The 20,866-nt window shown below is 42.9% G+C and overlaps 2 protein-coding genes across 10 annotated transcripts in view; one reads left to right on the forward strand and one right to left on the reverse strand.

Annotated features, from left to right (window-relative positions):
- Window positions 1-6,196, forward strand: part of SLC10A6 (solute carrier family 10 member 6) — a 25,476-nt gene extending 19,280 nt beyond the window's left edge. Inside the window, exons 5-6 of the mRNA XM_006143269.3 lie at window positions 1,789-1,946; window positions 4,911-6,196. Coding sequence (XP_006143331.1) covers window positions 1,789-1,946; window positions 4,911-5,119 — 367 coding nt within the window. The 3' untranslated portion in view covers window positions 5,120-6,196. The remainder of the gene's footprint in view (window positions 1-1,788; window positions 1,947-4,910) is intronic.
- A 7,717-nt stretch (window positions 6,197-13,913) lies between these two features.
- PTPN13 (protein tyrosine phosphatase non-receptor type 13) overlaps window positions 13,914-20,866 on the reverse strand; it is a 217,226-nt gene continuing 210,273 nt past the window's right edge. For all 9 annotated transcript variants that reach the window (XM_027769869.1, XM_027769867.1, XM_027769870.1 and 6 more), the window contains 3 exons: window positions 19,550-19,765; window positions 16,824-16,886; window positions 13,914-14,582 (listed from right to left, as the gene is read on the reverse strand). In XM_027769869.1, the coding sequence (XP_027625670.1) occupies window positions 14,487-14,582; window positions 16,824-16,886; window positions 19,550-19,765 (375 nt within the window). In that variant the 3' untranslated portion in view covers window positions 13,914-14,486. The remainder of the gene's footprint in view (window positions 14,583-16,823; window positions 16,887-19,549; window positions 19,766-20,866) is intronic.

Below are 20,866 nucleotides of genomic sequence, written 5' to 3' on the forward strand. Positions count from 1 at the left end.
AGTGGTGTTTAGAAAATTCACACCTGATAAATAACGTAGAGTAGTAAGAAGAAGAAAAAAGAGAAACTAGAAACTATACAGTTGAATATGAGTTCTTTTTGCCTTAGGGTGCATTGTGCTTGCAGAAGAGAGAGAGAGAGACAGAGACAGTGAGAGGGAGTAAGAAATCAGGCCATGCTGCAATCCCTAATCCTCCATTCTTCTCCTGGGATCTTGGGCATGCACATGCACACACATACTCTCGGCACGATTTTCAAGCCACCGTGTCTGGAACGGCAATGTGGGAGTCCAGTGACGTAACCACTACCTGATCTGCTGGTCCCGCTGTTGCACTGTGAAGTGGAGGTTGGGAAATTTTTAACTGGCTTTAAGCTATTTCCAGTCCCCTTGAGGCACACTGAGGATTATACTAAGCACTGAGTAAGTGTCCACCCAGACTACCTCATTTACCTCTTTCTAAAACCCTGAGCGATAGATACCATCGTCAGCCTCATCCTACTGATAAGTGAACCCTTCAGAGAAGTTAAGTATCTTGACCAAGTTCTTAGAGCTAGGAAATGATAGAGTTAGGATTTGAACCTAGTTTTGTTTCCAAAAGTTAACATTTAGAATATCGAGTGGTTGAAACAGAATTGGCTCTGGAGAGTAATTACTCCACCGGCAAGGTGTAGTCATGGTCCTGTCTTTCTCACACATGCTGGCCTGCCGATCAGCACTGTGGCATTGCGTTTGCCTGTGCGTGGGCCAGGTGTGAGTTCCAGCTCTGTAGAGTAATCTCACCAATTACTGACAGTGTCTGAACGGAAGGAGGGTACATTGAGGAAGTATGGCAAGGAAATGGGGTAAGCAGAAGTAAAATACGAACTACAGAAGTGGTCTGCACCCTTCACGATACCCTCACCCCCACATCCCACAGCCTTGTTATCTCCGCATTCCAATCTGGCCTGCACACTTGCCAGTGCCTGTGCAACATTCCTTTCAGCTCTTCATTTCCATGCATGGAAACCTGCCAGCCTCCTCTGTAACTGAAGACCGACCAAGCTGCTTAACCTAGCCCTCAAGGTCCTACCCATCTTTCCTCTCCTCTCCTCCCTCTTTTTTTTTTTTTAAATTAAAAGTGAGCTTTATTTCACTTTCTACAATCAGAAAACTAATAAAATATAGAAAAGTAGAAAGTAGGAAAAAAATGATCGCTATACTCTTCGGTGTTTGTTTTCAAGGGTTACTTAGCTTACATTGTTTTATATCTCTAACTCAACTCTCTTCTCACATCCCTTCTCCACACAGACTGGCTTACAGGACATGTCATACCCCCTGAACACGACATGCTCACCAGTGGGACTTCACTTTATTTTCCCCACGGAAATGCCTCTTCCACTTTTTCCATCCTTTCATTTCATTCCCCTGGCAAGTTTTCTCGAACCACCTCTACGACTCTTGAATTTTTCTTGGCCCCCTGGCCACAGCTGATCTTGTGCTGTGACTGAACTTTTCTTGTGTATATCTTATATGAAGTCGTCAGGAAAGTCATGACACAGTTTTTGAAGCAAAAATGCATCATGATTTTCCTGATGACCAATATTTCCACCCTGAATCCTAGGGCAGGCTTCATACTGCCCTATTCCACAGTGCCTCCCAGAAGATCTCCCTACAGTAGGAACTTAGCAAATAACTATTGAAGGGACAAAGCTTTTTTAGTGGCCTGAGCTCAGAGCTTATGTTTATCATTATACATAAGAGAGAACGTGTTGCTTGTAGGTAACATTTGAAATATTTTGCCATTGGCAGGTGCAGAACCATTTCCTTAGAAACTGGAGCTCAGAATATTCAGATGTGCATCACCATGCTCCAGTTGTCTTTCACTGCTGAGTACTTGGCCCAGATGTTCAGCTTCCCATTGGCCTATGGCCTCTTCCAGCTGTTGGATGGAATTCTTATTGTTGCAGGTGGGTAGACTCCTACCCGGTACACTTGACTGGGAATTGGGCAACCCAACTTTCCGACTCTTATTTCAATTCCAGCTTGCTCCTTTGCTACATATTCAGTTTGACATTTCTGGGGACAATTAAGTGCATAAATAGGACACTTTGACACAAAGGGGGAGTTTCACAGGAAAGAGTAACAAACCACCTGAAGGCAAGCTTATAAGTATAAACAAACATACTTCACAAAAACCAATACACTGTCAGAACTCAGATTCCAGGTCTCGTTATACAAGGTCTCCATGGTACCAGTAGATGGCATAATGGTTATGTTGCTGGCTCTTACATGGCAGACCAAGGTTCAAGTCCTGGACTGGAAACCTTGAAACTCACGCCAGGTGTGTGTGCATGCATGCCTGACTCCGAGGGGAGAGTGGAGAAGGGATGGTGGCATGGCCAGCCACTCTAGGGGGGTGATTTCTTGCTTTCTATCTATGGCAAGCGCACATGCCCTATAGCAAAAGTCTCCCCCCCAATAAAAGACAAGGTCTTTTTGAAGAATTATTGATCTCAAAAATGACATTTATTAAACGTAAGCATTTATTTATGATGCTTCATTAAGAGGTTTAAAACCTCACAAATGCTAACTCTTTTCAATGTTTTTGTGATTGAGACATGCTAAATGACTGTGAAATATTTTTAAAACACAAAATAAAATATCTAAACAAATATATACATAAGTATTGAAATACTATGTGTGTGTGTGTGTGTGTGTGTGTGTGTGTGTGTGTTATACCTAGCCATATAACCAAGTATACATTACTTTGGGGTCAGTTATTATGTGGTTCACGGAAGGAATATATGTCACACACACACATATATTAATTCTGGGCCATTGCAAATTATATTTTTCTTTTTTTTTTTAAGAGATTTTTGCTATAGTGTGCATGCACTCACCAGAGAGAGAGACAGAGAGACAGAAAGCGAGAAATCACCTCTTGGGAGGGAGGCCATGCCGCAGTCCCTTCTCGACTACGTGGGAGTTGAGCAACATAAGCATTATACCATCTGCTGGTCCCTGTAAATTATATTTTTAAGAATTATTTTATTTATTATTATTTTTAAAAAAATGTGCTCTAGGGCACATGTGCTTACCAGAGAGAGACAGAGAAAGAGAGAGAGGGAAAGTGAGGAAGCAAGCTACCAGGTCTGGGAGTCCAGCACCACCTGCCCCCACTGTAAATTTTCACTGCTCTCAGAGACCAGGTTCTGAGTAAGACTTACACTGATAAAACTGATTATGTATTGATTACTGATTATTAGATAGTGATTACTGATAAACAATCAGTATAACAATATGAGGAATAGTTGGGCTTAGTTTTCCTATGTGCTAAGAGAAATCTATCAGAATAAAACTCGTAGGCTTAGACCCAAGTTTTCCGTACTTCTCACGTGTGAGTGAAGGAAGCATCATGCCTGGCCCACTCCTAGCTCCATCCCAGCACCCAGGACAGTGCTTGACCTGGGGAAGCACTCCACGCAGATTGCTGACCGACTGACCGAACTGTCAGCAATCTGATGAATGACCCTCGATCACAAATGGTCTGTTCCAGGCAGAGCCAGTCTGATCACTGCATCCGTTTTCCCTTTCTCTCCTTCCTTTTCCTGTGTATTTATGTATATATATGACAGGAAGCAAATACACACCAAAGTATTGACAAGTATACAATGTCACCAAATTGTTATTTTTTTAATTTGGTAGAGAGTGTGTGTGCTCATCAGAGAGAGAGAGAGAGAGAGAGAGAGAGAGAGAGAAAGCACCCCCAATGGAGTGTAGTCACTCTGCAATGGCTTCATTGCCCCATCCTTCTTGGAGTTTTGGACATTCAGCATATTTTTCAGGTGACTGGTTATGTGGGATCTAGTTCTCTTAATCACTAGGTTATGGGGGCAGGCCCCCATATTTTTTTTCTTAATTTTTCCTTCATACTCATGATAGAACATGCATGTACACACGTGATAGTGAGAGAGCGAGAGACTGAGAGAGAGACAGAGATAAGCATCCTCCACAGGATGGGGTCATGCCGTGATCGCCTTTCCCCAGTCCTCCGGCCTGTGGGATCCTGTGCACGCGTGTGCCCACTGTTACAGTCTGATTGGGGCCAGGAATTCAAACTGTGGTCACCAGGGAGGATCCAACTTCCCTTGACCAGTGCATCCCCACCCCACCATAGCCAGCCTGCGGAGACCTGCTAGGCAAAAAGGGGGGAGGAGACCCCTCCCCCAGAGTGGGCGCCATGGTGGATTTTGGAAAGAACAATCACACAGACAAACACGTGGAGAAAAGTGGGGATCAGGTGGACCGGACGTCTCTGATGGAGACTGTCACAGCTCTGAGCCTTTCCTGGGCTTATTCGTCTATAGGGCAGTGGGGGAAGGGCGAAGCGGAAAGTAAAGCTGGGCGTCTTCCGTTATCGACTCCAGCTGTGGAGCATCTTGCATTCCTTGGTCTAAATAAGCCCGACCTGGCCTTTTCTGGCTTTAACCTCTGCGGCTGTGCAGCATCACCCAAGGCCCAAGCGAGAGTCTGTTCTCCGCTGTTTTTAAAGGTCACTATTATTTAGCTCAGATTTGGCTGCTCCCTTCACCGGCCCAAATTCTTCTCTTCCCTAAAGAGATTTTAATACTTTTTTTTTTTTTTTTTTTGAGAGGTTTTTGCTATAGGGCACATGTGCTCGCCAGACAGACAGAGACAGAGAGACAGAAAGCGAGAAATCACTTCCCATGGGGGATGGTCATGCTGCATTCCCTTCTCCTCCATTCTCCTCTCGGGATCTTGGGCACGCACACACACATGCCCGGCGTGAGTTTTAAGCCACTGGGTCTAGGACGCAAACCACGGTCGACTACGTGGGAGTCCAGCGACATAGCCATTACACTAACTGCTGGTCCCTAGAGATTTTAATACTTTTATGTTTTTACTCCTAGCATATCAGACGTACAAGAGACTGAAGAACAGACACAGAAGAACCAACCCAGATTGTGTAGAAGTCTGCCGTAAGGAATCCTCTTCGCCCAAAGAGACTGGTGCTTTCTTAGAGGTGACGGAAGAGGCTGCTGTGACTCCCGGGCCATCCGACCTAATGGAATGCCACAGGGCTCTCGAGCCAGCTGGCCACATCACTTCTTGTGGGTAGTGGGGTCTTGTTGGCCAGACTGTTCCCTGTACCCCTCAGCGGCCGGGAAGGATGGAGCAGAGCTGACGCATCAATCTCTCTGGGAGGGAGGGCCTGTGCGAATATTTAAGTGTGGAGTGCTGGAATACTTATATTTTTGTGTGGGTTGTGAATTGTGATAGGATCAGTGTTTGAGAATGCGTTCCGCTCATTTCAGGATCTCCCACAAGCTGTGCTAGCCGCTGTGCGTGTTCTCGTCCTCCCACACAGGAGTAGTGCCCCGCAGTTGGCACTTCCATGCCCTCCGCTAGTGAAGTCGCCCTCACCTGCGGGCTTTCACCTCTCAAGAGTTAGGACTCTGCACAGGATTGTCACCTCAGGCTGCAGGGCAAGCAGGGACTGGGTCCACACGACTTCTCGACTTTGGGCAGATCCTCTGGAGCATGGGGAGGAAACATGCAGTTCTTACACAATGGGGATAGCCTTTTTACAAATGCATGCTAATTTTTAAGGACTTGACCATCTTTTTTGATTATAGATGTAATACAAGTGTAGAGGAATTTAAAGAACACATGCGGTTAAAAAGCAAATGCCCTGTAGTTTTATTCCCAAGAGGCAGACACGTGTATACCCTCCGAATCTACATACACGCACCACATCATTTAAAAACTCCTGACTCCTCCCGTAGAGCCTGTTTGTAAGTCACGTGATGATACATTGTGGAAAATCTGTAAAGTCAGTCTTCAGTCGGTGCTAACCTACCTCATTGTTTGGAACAGTGGCTATGTAGAAGGATTTCACTGTGCGGAAGGACTGTGGTGTATTTAACTGGTCGTTATTTATGGACATTTGATAGCTTTTAACTTGTCAGTGTCACAGTGCTGCTACCAACCCCTTGTCCTTGGGTGTCTGTGGGCTCACTTCCTGCACTTGGCTGCCAGGCGGGCTGCTCCCTGGGACACTGGACGGGCTGCTCTTGGGCAGAGTGGTACAGCAGTGCCTGATGGCCTGGCCCCTGCAGTCTCACCAGTCTAGAGTCATCAATTTTGATTGGCAAAAACATCACAATTAAAATTACATTTAAGGGGCCGGCAGGTGGTGTGATGGTTAGGGCACCGGACTCCCCCGTGGTTTGAGTCCTGAACCTGACAGCTTGCTTCCTTGCCTTGCTTCCTTCCTTCCTTCTCTCTGTCTGTCTCTCTCTGGTTTAATAAAATAAATAATAATAATAATAATAATAATAAATAAAATTAAAATAATCTTGTAAAAAATTTTAGTTACATTTAAAAATTATAGGTGAACAAGGGCATTTTTCATGATCATTGGTCTATTCGTGTCCTTTATCTGCTTTTCTTACTTAAAAAAATGTTTCATTTTATTCTAGAGGGCATGTGAGCTCACTCCAGAGAAGGAGAGACTCCCCTCATGGGGCGGGGCCATGCTGCAATCCTTCCCCTCCACTTCTCCAGCCATCAGGATTCTGGACCTTCCCACGTACGTGCCTTGTGTGTTTTTCAAGTCACAGAAGCTGGGACCCAAACCCCACCACCATGTGGGACTGTGTTCTATGCAGAGCCTTTTACCACTGCACGGTGGGGCCAGCCTACATTTGTCTACTTCCATGGTATTTTTTCTTTATAGATTTTAACACATAATCGTAGTGACTATGAATTTGTCCCAGGTATTGTCAACTCTGGCCCTAATTTTTTTTTTTTTTTTTTGAGAGGTTTTTGCTGTAGGGCGCGTGTGCTCACCAGGAAGACAGAGAGACAGAAAGCAAGAAATCACCCCCCACCCCCACCGGGGATGGCCACGCCACAATCTCTTCTCCTCCATTCTCCTCTCAGGATCTTGGGCACGCACATACACATGCCCAGCGTAAGTTTAAGCCACCAGGTCTCAGACTTGAACCGCAGTCGACTACATGGGAGTCCAGCAACATAGCCATTACACCAACTGCTGGTCCCTGAACCTACTCTTTTATTTTTTGTTTTTCTATAATGTCTTTTGCCATAGAGTTTTATATTTTTTTATATGTTCAGTTTTATTAGCTTTTTAAAAAATGATTTTTGACCTTGATAACTGCCACATGTTAAACTATTTATACTTTTTGTTCAGATTATGATAGGACCCGTTTTTCTTTTTTAAGAGAGATGTTTGCTAATAGGGTGTATGTGCTCACTGGAGAGACAGAGAGAGACAGAAAGTGAGAAATCACCCCCCAGGGGGGATGGCCACACTGCAATCCCTTCTCTTCCAGTTTCCTCTTGGGATTTTGGGCACGCACTCATGAACAGCCAACATGAGTTTCAAGCCACTGAGTCTGGGTCCCGAACCTCAGTCGACTAAGTGGAAGTCTAGCAATGTAACCAGTGTGCCATCTGCTGGCTCTGATAGGATCCCTTTCAAAGGAAGTATTTGGCCCCCTTCAGGGAATTCTTTCTGGGGGCTTCCCAAGCTATTTACTAGCTTCTGTGTGACTGTGTGTCTTTGTCTTCTCATGCAGTGAACATTGCCTTAGGTAAAATCCATTGTTCTGTATTCTGTCATTATTAAAAACAGTTTCCTATTTGTTAAAATTATGTTTATGGACAAGATGTGTACATGTTTGTTCCATTTTGAATTTATTTTTGTATAGTATGTTGAGATATTAATTTTTATGGTAATTACCCAACATTATATATTGAGTCATTCGCCTTTTCCGATGTATCACGTGACTCTCTGTATAATGTCTGTCTGTCGGGACTCTGGTTCTATTTTGTGCCTAGTTTTATTTGTAAGTTTTGAAATGTGTGAGAAAATGAACTGAGATTTAATGCTGTACGATTTTATTTTGTAAGTATTCTTAATAACTTGTGGGTTAATATGATGACAGTGATTATAATGGTATTTCCACAACAATCCAGAAAGCCTCTGTGGCAGTACAGAAAGCGCCTTGTTAGGTATTAGAGTCACACATTTTGTATAGAAAAGAACAATGCGAGGCCAGCCCTCTGGCCTAGTGGTTCAAAGAGCTGGATTCTACATGGATGACTGCAGTTCCAATTCTAGCCCCAGCACCTTGAAAAACAAAAACAAAAACCAACCAGCTGGTACACAGCTGTATGCCCAAAATACCAACAGGATGGAGAAATCAGGAAGGGACTGCAGTGTGCCCAAGACTCATTGAAGGCCGCTTTCTCCCTCTCCCTCTCTGTCTCTCTGGAAATTGTACACGCCCTCTGGCAATGAAAAGAACTATGCAGATTTGTGACTTCATTGTTGATTCTCAACTGTTGTTTCATTACTTGTGGGTTTCAAGTAACTTGCTAAGTGTTTACGTGTTGAGCTAGCTTGAGCTGTGCACAGGCTCGGGGCGGACGGGAGTAATGAGGCAGAATGGAGTTTATAGTCTAGTGGGGAAAGGAGCTCTGCAGTGATGCTCAGCATAGTTGTGTTCGCAGAGACTCCCGGGTATAAAATGATGATTACCATAGCATTTAAAGAACACACGAAAAGAAAAGAATTCTAAATTATGTCTGTATAATCCAACCTAACGCTAAATGGCAAAATTCAACTCTCTGTTCTGAATGTTAACAGTACTGTCAATATTTACCACAGCCAGGACATCCCCGGGATGACGGACAATCCTACTAAGGTCAGCTTTTTTTTTTTTTTTTTTTGGTCAGTTTGGAACTCTAATCCATTTTTTTAGTAAAATTTATTCCTAATAGAGTGTGCACAAAGATAGAGAGAGAGGAGGAACATTGCTGGCAGGGCCTCCTTTTCCCCAGAACTCTGGCTTGTCGGCTTCCTGGGCACAGGGGTACATGCCTGGCCTGTTTTCAGGACAACTGTGGGATCTAAATGCTTGGTTGGCCATGGAGCTTCCAGCAGTGTAGTGTAGTTTGCTACCCACTGCTCCACCAGGCTGGGCCCAAGAAAGGCATCTTTTCAGATAAAAACAACATGAATCAATGTAAAGGCATGGAAGTAGTCCCATCAAAAGACTATCTTTTGGGGGCCAGTGGGTGATGTAGTGGTTGTAGTGCTGGATTCCCACATAGCTGACTGTGGTTCAAGTCCTGGACCCAGCAGCTTGAAACTCAGGTTGGGCATGTGTGTGTATGTATGTATTCAAAATCCTGAGAGGAGGGGACCAGCAGTTAGCGTAATGGCTATGTCGCTGGACTCCCATGTAGTCGTTCGCGGTTCGAGTTCCTGACCTGGTGGCTTAAACTCACACATGTGCGTGTGTTCCCAAGATCCCGAGAGGACAGTGGAGGAGAAGGGATTGTGGCATGGCCATCCCCCTGGGTGGTGATTTCTTGCTTTCTGTCTCTATGTCTCTCTCTGTCTTTCTGGCCAGCACATGCCCCCTATAGCGAAAACCTTTCAAAAAAAAAAAAAATCCTGAGAGGAGAATGGAGGAGAAGGGATTATGGTGTGGCCATCCCTCCTGGGGGTGTTCTCACTTTCTCAGTCTGTGTCTCCAGTGAGTGCATATGTCCTATAGCAAAAAAATCTCTCTCTAAAAACAAAACAACAGAACTGTCTTTTTCCAGAGATGCTTATAAACATGCTACTGAGAAGAACTAGAAATGTTCAAGCTGTCCTGAAGGCCACACATTTTCTTCAGGAGAAAGAATATAACTAAAAAATGTTCTGGTTGAATAAATTGCATTTAAACTGACCTAAATAATTATGAGTTAATACAAGCTGGAACCTCTGTGAAACTTGTAAGTGGGGCCAGAAAGATAAAATGTTATATGGAATGCGCCTAATGCTATGCCGGGAGAAAAGCTGGTGGCACAGTCCAGTGGGAAGAGGGCCACAGGCTGCATTCCACTTAAGTAGCCAGGATGCGTCAGGAGTTGTAGTTAAAAGCCAGTTGCAACAGGAAGTGATTGCTTATTTTGGTTATTTGGACAAAACTGGGTGAATGACAGTCCTCTGGGCTTCAATGTATTCTTTCGAAAAGGATAAGGGGCCAGCAGGTGACATGGAGGTCAAGGTGGCTGGATCCCACATGGCTGACTATGCAGTTCAAGTCTTGGCTTGAAAATCATGCTGGGCACATGTGCATGTGTGCCCAAAATCCCAAGAGGAGAATGGGGGAGAAGGGATTGCAGCATGGCCATTCCCCTGAGGGGTGATTTCTTATGCTCGCTTGCTCTCTGGTGAGCGCACATGCCCAATAGCAAAACTAAAAAAACTAAAAAAAGAAAAAGAAGAAACCAGAAACAAAACCGAAGGATGATAACACGTTCAATCCTAAGCATCCTGAAAAGTCTGTGGTATGAAACACCCAGTGTAGTGTGTAAGTGATCACTAAGTGCTGTACACCCTTCTCTGGTCTGGTGTTGTCACAAATACTCCTTCAGCCTAACCCAGGTTAGTGAGTCACAGCCTCCAGGCAACCTTTCATTAGGAGCCACCAGCATGTGCAAGGAGCTAGAGATAGAACCCTTGTAAGATAATCAACTGGCAAAATGGCTTATCAGTATCCTTAGGGTTTGCTTACCATGGCCTTTGGAATACACCTAATTTGGGGTGAATGAATAAAATTGTGTTTTGAAACCTGCAAAACTGAAGACTGCTTTTCAAATCCTTCCTCTCTCTGAATCTCTTCAATGGTTACAAATTCAGATACTTCGGGGGCCAAGAAGATCTTAAAAGATTAAGTGTTAGTTGGGACCAGCAGGTGGCATGGTGGTTAAGGTGCTGGGCACTCCCACATGGCTAACCTCAGTTCGAGTCCCAGACCTGGTGCCTTGCTTTCTCACTTTCCCTTTCTCTTTCTGTGTCTCTCTCTGGTCAAATTAAAATAAATGAACGAATAAATAAAATTAAAAACAAAATTAAGTGTTAGCTACTAAGGAATTGTGGAAACTGAGGCAGAACCGGAAAAGCACACATTGCTTTTTTTGTCCTTGTTAACAAAACCAAGATTTTGCAAAGGACAGCAACATGGCTAGCTAAAAATAACTTTCTCAGAGCTAGAGGTGGGCATGTAACACTGTTCTGGCTAATATGACAGATGCACACATTTCTTGTGATTTGTGGGGAATTTTGCTTTCTCACCCAAGGCACTGTCTGACCCTTTCTCTTTGTCAATTCCTATATCCTTTCTGGAATGCAGATATAATAGTTGGAGCTGGAGCAGCCATTTCTAGACCATAAAGGAAATGCCAGGATAATTATAGAGCTGCTGACATTTATGAACTATCAAATTAATCCCAGCAACTGCACACTTCTAAACTTATTTTCTTAAGGAAAGAAAAGAAATCTAATTCAAGTAAGCCCGTTTGGTTGGTTTTGGTTACTTACAATGAAAAAACGAACAAAACCAAATGAATACATTAAAATTGTGATTGGCTTTACAATATTTTTCGGGTCAGTCCATAATTCATCACATTTATTTTTATTTCTCACTTTACCCCACTCTCTCTGGTGTGCACACATGCCCTATAGCAAATAAAAAAAAAATAGTAATAGGGACCAGTAGATGCTGTAATTGTTATGTTGCTGGATTCCCATGTAGTTGACTGCAGTTCAAGTCTTGGTCCTGGCTTAAAACTCATGCCAGGCATGTGTGCATGCATGCCCAAAATCCTGAAGAGAAAGGATTGTGACGTGGCCATCCCCTCGGGGTAATTTTTCACTTTCTGTCTCTGTCTTTCTGGAGAGCACATGCACCCTATAGCGAACAAAGAAAATAAAATTAATTAAAAAATAAAAGTTGCATTTTATTTTTTCCTTTCATTGGATATCATTGTGCCTGTGTGTGCCACCCCAGCTCCGTGGCCTGGTCATGTTTTCTACCCAGAGTAGCCCTGGCAAATGGCTCATACTATTCCACGAGGGTGGAGCCAGATGCCAGATGAGGGCAGCGAGGTGATGAGTATTTTCTTAAGTTTCCATTCAGAGATTGTACCAGCTAAACCTGCATTTTTTCCTAGTTTCCATCTCCTAGCTGCATTCTTACCAGAAAGCCATGGTGCAGCTTCGCCCGGGTCTGTCTGTGCTGACTGCAGCTGCTAGCTAATCGCGTCCAGCTGTGCGGCTCTGGCTGCTGGCCTGCTGCTGGCCTCCGCTCCTCAGCTAGGACAGGACAGCAGGCCTCCGGATTCCAATGTGCTGAGACCAGGATTTCCAAATGCCTCTTAAAGCAACAGGAACCTCCCTCTCCCTCCTTTCATTTTCCCAAATGAAATCTTTGGCTCCAAACCAATCTAAAAATCTCTTCTGATTGAAGTGGGAATGGCGGTGGTAAAGCTTCCCTTGCCAGACTCAGAGCCAATTCTGAGGAGTCTAACCAGTTAAATGGTGGAGTCAAAAGTGTCACTGTGGGACTTAATATATTTTGTCATTTGCTTTTGAATAGCTTCAGCTCCTTAGGAGGTCCCAGCAACTTGCTGCATTTGGCTAAGGTCAAAAATTCAAGTCCTCGAGCTCAGGACTGGGCAATCTTGCCAAGAATGAGCCGAGCAGTTTCCTGGGTCCCGACATGGTGTCTCTCACAGCTAGGTGAAGAAACACAGAATCAGGATTTAGTGAGACAAGTCCAGGATGGAGAAGCAGACACACTCGGCTGAAGCAGGCTCTTTGAGGCTCATTTCTTTTCCTTCCCATTTGGCAGAAGCAAATATAAACCTCCCAGGAAGTACAAGGGGTGTCAAAAAGGTTATGGAAAAGTGGAATTAAAGTATGTATTTTTAAAAAATTATTTTATTTTAACTTTATTTTTTAATTTGGTTTGAGCAGAGAGGGAGAGAGTGAGGAGGGGGGCGGAAATGAGAAAGCAAGCTGCCAGGTCCGGGACTCAAACTGAGGTTAGCCATGTGGAGTCCAGCACCTTTAACCACCACACCACCTGCTGGACTAAAGTATGTATTCTGGTATTTTTAAAAAAAGAGAGACAGAGAGAGAGAGAGAGAGAGAGAGGGAGGGAAAGTAAGAATCCCCCCCCCCCTTCCGCCCACAAGAGGGGATGGCCACACCATGATCCCTTCTCCTCTTGGGATTTTGAGAATGCATGCACACACGCAAATATCATGTGTGATTTTTGAGTTGCCAGGTCTGGGACTTGAACCATGGTTGACCACATGGGAGTCCAGCATCTTAACTGCATTGCCACTTGCTGGTCCTGCATGGTTTTTTTCCTAATAAGTCTTCCCATAAGAATTATTTTTGGGGGGAGAGTTTTTTGTTTTTTTGTTTTTTGTTTTTTTTGCTATAGGGCGCTGTGCGCTTGCCAGAAAGAGAGACAGAAAGCAAGAAATCACCCCCCGGGGGGGATGACCACGCCGCAATCCGTTCTCTTCCATTCTCCTCTTGGGATCTTGGGCATGCACATACACACAGCCGTCATGAGTTTAAGCCACCGGGTCCAGGACTTGAACTGCGGTCGAGTTCATGGACTACATGGGAGTCCAGCGACATAGCCATTATGCCAACTGCTGGTCCCTCCATGAGAATTCTGAAGACTCCCTGTATTTTTAAATTCCCCTTTATCAGTTAAATATTCTGATTGAAATGTGATTTATGTATCATACACGATGAGCTGGTACCACTCACATGGCAGTAGAAGGAAGGGAGACAGACTCCAAGTCGCTCAGATACTGGTAAGCCAGTATGTGACCCTCACATCAGCCCTTGCAAAGGTCTGCCAAGATTTCTGACAACATTCCCACTCCCTGTGGCTGGCGTGACCAGGACCAACTAGGCAGATGGGAAGTAGGGTCTGGAGGTCACTACCTTCCCAGGAGTCTGGGTATTGTTAAAAATAGCACACTAGAAATGCTTAATTTGCACACGGTTTTGATTTGTTCATGTTTTAAGGTGTATTTTATTTACAAAGTGAGATGATGCATTACAAATACGTAATGCAGTTACAAACAGATATCTGATAACTATTTTCATGAAAAAGTATATAAATATATTACAGGAAATTTTATATAGTAAACGTTAGAAACTGATGCAGTAAACATTTGCTACTTTCTTTTCTATGCCAATATTACTGTCATTTAAAGCTTAAATACTGGCTTCAAGTATCCCCTATAAAATAACTCTACTTTATTAAAATACTGGAAAAAATTTTTGCTATAAACAAGATTGGAGCATTAAAAATAGTGTCTTTGTAATAATGTCCACTATAATCAAATACTTTTAATCATCTCTAAGATTTGCATTGTTTGGTTAGTGTTAAAAAATATCTAATAACTAAAGGAGCTGTAAAAATACAGCCATTTAACATTATTTACTGTTCCAAAGGTGACCCCTCTAAGGTAGAGGAGAGTAAGCGTAATGACGTTGTGTGGACTTGCTGCTCACTTTCCGTAGAGAACAGGAGTCTGCTGAGGGCGAGGAGAGAAACCAGCGTGCGTCAGGAAGGCAGCTCCGCACGTCATTCTAGGAGCTGAGGCTGCTCTCTTTGCTCTTCTTCAGCTTGTAGCCGTGCCAGGACATAAAGGATGACTTGGTAGCAGAAAATATACTGATCCTACGGCAGGAAAGAGAGAGCAAAAAAAAAAAAAAAGACTTTAGATGTCTAAATGAATATTAATATAGATATTTACATAGAGTGTATATGTGCATGGCTGTACTATCATTGGAAGTGATGATTGGACAGTTTTGAAAATATGGAAAAGTTTGTTAGCATATTGAGTGCTGGGCTAGTGGGTGGTGTGGTGGTTATGGCGCTGGACTCACGCATGGCCAACCACTGTTAGAGTCCTGGACTCTGCATCTTGCTTTCTCATTTTCTCTCTCTCTTGTCAAATTAAAAAAATAATAATAATAGGGGCTAGCAGGTAGCATGGTGGTTAAGGCATGCTGGATTCCCACATGGTCAACCATGGTTCAAGTCCTAAACCTGGTGATTTATTTTCTCACCTAAACCTGGTGATTTATTTTCTCACTTTCCCTCTCTCTCTCTCTGTTCAAATTAAATAATAATAGTAATGATGATGATGAGTAAAATAAAATAAAATAATTTTTAAAACAATAAACAAAATTAAAGAAAATAATTCAAAAAAGAATATTGAATGTAAGGAGCAAGGTAAGAATTGTAAAACTATAATTCAATTAAAAATGATAAAACTAGAAACTGAATGACAAAATGAGGAAAAAGGCCTTCAAGGTGGAGGTGGAACTACCCCAGAGTGGGAAGTGAAATTCTCTGTGACTGGTGGGCACTTCTCTTTTTTTGTGCTCCAATAATATTTAAAGGAAAAATAACCTTCCTACAAAATTTCTTTTTGATTTATAGACCTCATCTTGATGTTTCAAATACCAGAAAATTAATACCTAAAACACTATTCAAAATAATATTCTCTAGGAGCCAGCAGGTAATGTGGTGGTTAAGGTGCCAAACTGCCATGTGGCTGACTACAGTGGCTTAAAAATCATGCCAGGTGTATGTACGTGCGTGCCCAAAATCCTGTGAGGAGAAGGGTTTATAGGTTTTTGTCTTAGGGCATGTGTACTTGCCAGATAGAGAGAGCAGAGACAGTGAGGGGGTAAGAAATCACCCCCCAGGGGGATGGCCATGCCACAATTCCTTCTCCTCCATTTTCCTCCTGGGGTCTTAGACACATATGCACACTTGCCTGGTGTGTTTCAAGACACCAGGTCTGGGACTAGAACTGCAGTCAGCCATGTGGGAGTCTAGCGATGTAACCGCTATGCCATCTGCTGGCTCCAGCAAATTCCAATTTTAAAGATAGTAAACTTGTACATTTGAAGAGGCTGAGAAATGTGAATCTATAGATATATTAAAATGTATCTGTCCCCAATATAAACAAAAAGGATAGTGGCGTTATCCAGTGTAGATGGACGCTCTAAATAATGCGCTCCCAGTAACCATTATTTGCTTTCAGGTAAAAGTCATGAAAATGACCCAAACAGGACAGATGCTGCAACCCACGCACGCCGCCTCCCGCAGAGCCCTTCCCTAAGCCGAGCAGCCTCCTTCGGCCTTGCTGCATTCCCAGTCAGCACTGAGCAGTCGCACATTCTGGAAAGGATTCAGTGTAGATATTGCATTTTCTTATTTTTTAAAATAAGAGACAACACTTTAAAAAGGCAGACTAGAAATATTTTAACTTTTTTCTGAATCAGCCCTGATGCTGAAGAGAATGCCCCTCGCTACAATAAATGTTGGGTTTTACACTGCAATGCAGGAACCCTCAAAAAGGAGAAATGGTTTAATAGAACTTTAAATATATAATTGTTTTCTTTTTCTTTTTTTTGGAGAAGTTTTTGCCATATGGTGTGTGTGCTCACCAGAAAGACAGATAGAGACAAACTGACAGAAAGCAAGAAATCACCCTCTAGGGGAGATGGCCGCACTGCAATCCCTTCTCCTCCATTCTCTTGGGATTTTGGGCATGCACACACACACACCTGCCATGAGTTTAAGCCACCAGGTCTGGGACTTGAACCACAGTGGACTACATGGGAGTCCAGAGACAAAGCTGGGCCTGCTTTTTCTTTTTTTTTAAGTTTGCTATAGGGTGTGTGTGTTCACCAGAGACAGAGAGGGAGAGAGAGAGAAAGTGAGAAATCATCCCCTAGAAGATGGCCAAACCACAATCCCTTTTCTGCTCTCTTATCGGGATTTTGGCCTCGGGTTGGGGACTTGAACTGCACAGTAGGCCATGTGGGATCCAGCGCCCCAACCACCATGCCATCTGGCTGGCCCTTAATATATAATCTTTACCAAAATCCTCATGAGACTCACCTCTGTCTGCACCATCCCATGTCTTTGTAGTCTCATGCATCGCACTAAGTCAGAGATGTCGAACTGCACGAGGAAACAGTGCATGTTAGATAAAAGGGTGACTGAATTCGAACCCCAGAAAGAGCACAGAGGGGTGGCTTCTCTACCCCATTCTTCTTCCCCTTCTAGTGGTTTTGGGAAACTGTCCTGGACAAAATAACTTGGTAAAATGACTTATTCCTCATTTGGCATTTTTGCTTTTGATCTTTCAAAGAATTAGGAAGGCTATTCTGTTTGAAAATTCCTAACCAAAATTCTCCTTCTCCTGAAATTTGACTAATTTCTAATATTACATTTAACCCTCCTCCCCCAATAAAAAAACAATGTAAACTATTGAATGTCGGAAAAAGCATGATGTATTTTGCTACGTTTTTCTAGGCAAAAATACATCATGACTTTTCTGACAATCCAATATCATCCTATACTTTGCTTTTCAGAATAAAATTCCAGACCTTTTCATTTTAGCTGACAGTTAAGTTTGAAACAAGGGAGAAATAGACTGGTTTTATCCTACTTAAATTATTAGAATAGTCATAATAATGCCTGAAGTGCAAGATAGAACAACTTAAACTAAAATCCTTTCAAAGGCATGATTTTAATTATTTTATATACTACATATAGTAAGATATTCTAGCATTTTTTTGAGACAGAGTTTTTAGAGAATTATTTATTTATTTAATTCCATTTGTTATTATTATTTTTTTAAATTTGACCAGAGAAAGGGAAAGTGAGAAAGCAAGCTGCCAGGTCCTTGGTCAGCCATGTGGGAATCCAGTGCCCCTAACCACCATGCCACCTGCTGGCCCCCGAGACAGATTTTTGCTATAGGGAACATGTACTCACTGGAGAGACAGAAAGAGAAAGAGAAACAGAAAGCAAGAAATTGCCCCTCCCCCCCCCCGGGGCATGGCCACACCACAATCCCTTCTCCATTCTCCTCTTGGGAATTTGGGCACTCATGCACACATGCCCAGCATGGGTTTTAAGTTGCCGAGTTCAGGGACTTGAACCACAGTTTACTACATGGGAGTCCAGTGACATAACCATTATGCCATCTGCTGGTCCCATGATAGCCTATTATTTGGCCATAATAAAGGAATGAAATACTGATACATGTTACTGTTACAACATGGATCCCCCCAAGGGGGTGTGGCCACACCACAATCCCCCCCACCCCACCCTTTCCATTTCTCCATTATCAGGTTACCGGGCATACACATACTTATTTGGCTGTTTCCCACATCACTGGGGCTAGGATTTAAGCCTCAGTTGGCCATGTGGGATCTGGTTCCCAGTGCACAGAGCTGGGGCTGACTTGATATTAAATCTCATAGAAATAATCTTTTTATTGGTTGTAACTGTCTAGAGATGGATTTTCAGCATGGATTTTCAGCATTAGTTTGTAAAGCAAAAATATACATTTTCCATCCATAGCAACAACAAAATATGAAGGGACTTTAACAAGATCAGAAAAAGTGAAATTAAAGTATGAATTTATTTTGGTGCAAACATTTTTGAAATCTCTACATACGGATTATTTTCATAATACTAATTTTCCATGAATTTTTGAAGACCTCTTATAAAATATTTTTCATTTCAAAAATATATTCTCTTTTGTGCTTCAATATTTCTATCCCTAAAGAGTGCCTTAATAATACTCACTATATATATTATATATATATGTGTGTGTGTGTGTGTGTGTGTGTGTGTGCGTATATACACAACCTTCCTCCCTTCCTCTCTATCTCCCTCCCTTCCTTCTGCACTTGCCTGAGGAAAACAGACTGGGAGAAAGCCTCGCCCTGGGGTATGGAAAAAAAATCACCCCCTAGGGGGATAGCCATGCTGCAATCCTTTCTCCTCCATTCTCTTCTTGGGATCTTGGGCACGCATACACACATACCCCGTGTGAGTTTAAGCCACCGGGTCCAAGACTCGAACCGCAGTCGACTACATGGGAGTTTAGCGACATAGCCATTATGCTAACTGCTGGTCCCTGCATAAGCGACTTATTTTAAACACATGCTTACAAAAAAGACTTGGCATGAGGGTGGCAGGTAGTGTGGTGGTTAGGGTACTGGACTCCCAAATGACTGATCACAGTTCGAGTCCTGGACCTGGCAGCTTGCTTTCCTACTTTTACTCTCTTCCTCTTTCTATCACTGGTCAAAAAAATGATAATGAACAAAATCAATAAAATAATTATTAAAAAAAGACCTGGTAAATAAATACACATTTGAAGTATTATTTCTTTTTGATTACAGCCTATGTAGTTTTGAATAACAGTGTTTACTAAGATACAACTCCATGTAATAAGAAAATAAAGGCATATCAACAGATAAATTTTTTAAAAATCTCAAGGTCATAATGCATTATTAAAAATTAGATTCTGGGGGCTACAAGTGGCATGGTTTTTAAGGTGCTGGACCCCCACATGGCAGACCTTGTGGCTCAAAAATCACACTGGGTGCATGTACATGTATGCCCAAAATCCTGAGAGGAGAATGGAGGAGATGGGATTGCAGCATGGCCATCCCTCATAGTGGGTGATTTCTCGCTTTCCTTCTCTCTGTCTCTTTCCAGTAAGTGCAGGTGCACTATGACAAAAAAACTAAAAATAAATAATATTTTAAAAATTAGATTCCATCACTATTTCTGAGAAAACACTCATTCAGCCTTGTACTCACATCAAGATCTTGACCGATTAATCCCAGAACCACATCGATGCATATCAGAGTCCCAGACCGCCCAATGCCAGCGCTGCAGTGTGTGACGATGGGGCCCGACCGATGGATGTGCCTCATGTAGGAGATGAACGTGAGCAGGTCATCCGGCTGGGATGGCGTGTCATGGTCCGGCCAGGCAGTGAAATTCAGATGGGAAATGTGCCGTACCTCTCCTGTCTGAAATTGCACAACAGAATCCGTAGATAATGCCATATTCCACTATTCACATATAACACAAAACGTGTTACATTATTTCATCCTTTCAACTTTCGACTTGTTCATTGGATCAAACCAAAGGAAAAATAAGAGACAGACTCTATTGAGGAACACATGAAGGGCCTTTATCAAGAAGGTTGCTAGATCCACATTTAAAAATATTGGTAAAAACTACTTTCTGGAAGCCTAAAAACAAACTATACTTTGATATGAATAGCAACATTTTTGGTGATCCCATTCCAAATTCATTGTAGATAAAAGTCAGAGTTGCTTCAATAGCCTCACAGCTCTAAATACAATGGCCCTATTTCTTCACATCCAATCATCTCCTCTTCCCCCCACGGCCATTATCTTCAGCTCCATACCCATCTCTGTGGCCCTTAAAATACACGGGGCACATTTGGTCTCGGACCTTTGCACGTGCCCTTCTGACTGGAGTGCTTTCTCTCTTAAGCAACCCTTCATGGCTCACTCAACTCTACAGTTTTCCCAAATGCCACCTTCTTAGGCCTCCCCCGATTCTCTGTTGAAAACTATAACATGTCTCCTGTTCTTGCCCAACCAACTGTCCTCTCCCCTTTCTCCCCCACAGTACTATTAACGCTAGCACCCTCTCATTAGACGCCAAGCTCTATGAGGTCAGAAATTTCTTTTTGTGTTAACTGCTGAATCCCCAGAGCCCACAGTAGGGCTTCGGCGCTATAAATGTGTGGATTACATGAACAAAACTTTAGAGGACTGCTGAACGATTGTGCCAGCCTAAGTAATACATAAACTGGTGTGAATGAATAAAGAGGGATGACCCTCAGTTATTTGTAAAGTCACAAATCAAAAATCATGAGGGAAATTCTCAGACTATATTTATAGACACCAAAAGATTTGAATTGATTAGCTTTATTTCTATAAAAGAAAAATCACTCTCTTTTTAAAAGAAAATGTAACCTCCAATAGGAAACATGTGCCTCACACCTAGCTAGGCTTACTGAGGGAGGGCTATTGAAGGTGAGTGTGGGAGCTGATGGAGTGGCAGCAGCTTCACTTACGGTAAGAACACCTACCTAA

The sequence above is a fragment of the Tupaia chinensis genome, unplaced genomic scaffold (assembly GCF_000334495.1).
Source record: "Tupaia chinensis unplaced genomic scaffold, TupChi_1.0 Scaffold000094_1, whole genome shotgun sequence".
In the NCBI taxonomy this organism is placed as follows: Eukaryota; Metazoa; Chordata; class Mammalia; order Scandentia; family Tupaiidae; genus Tupaia; species Tupaia belangeri.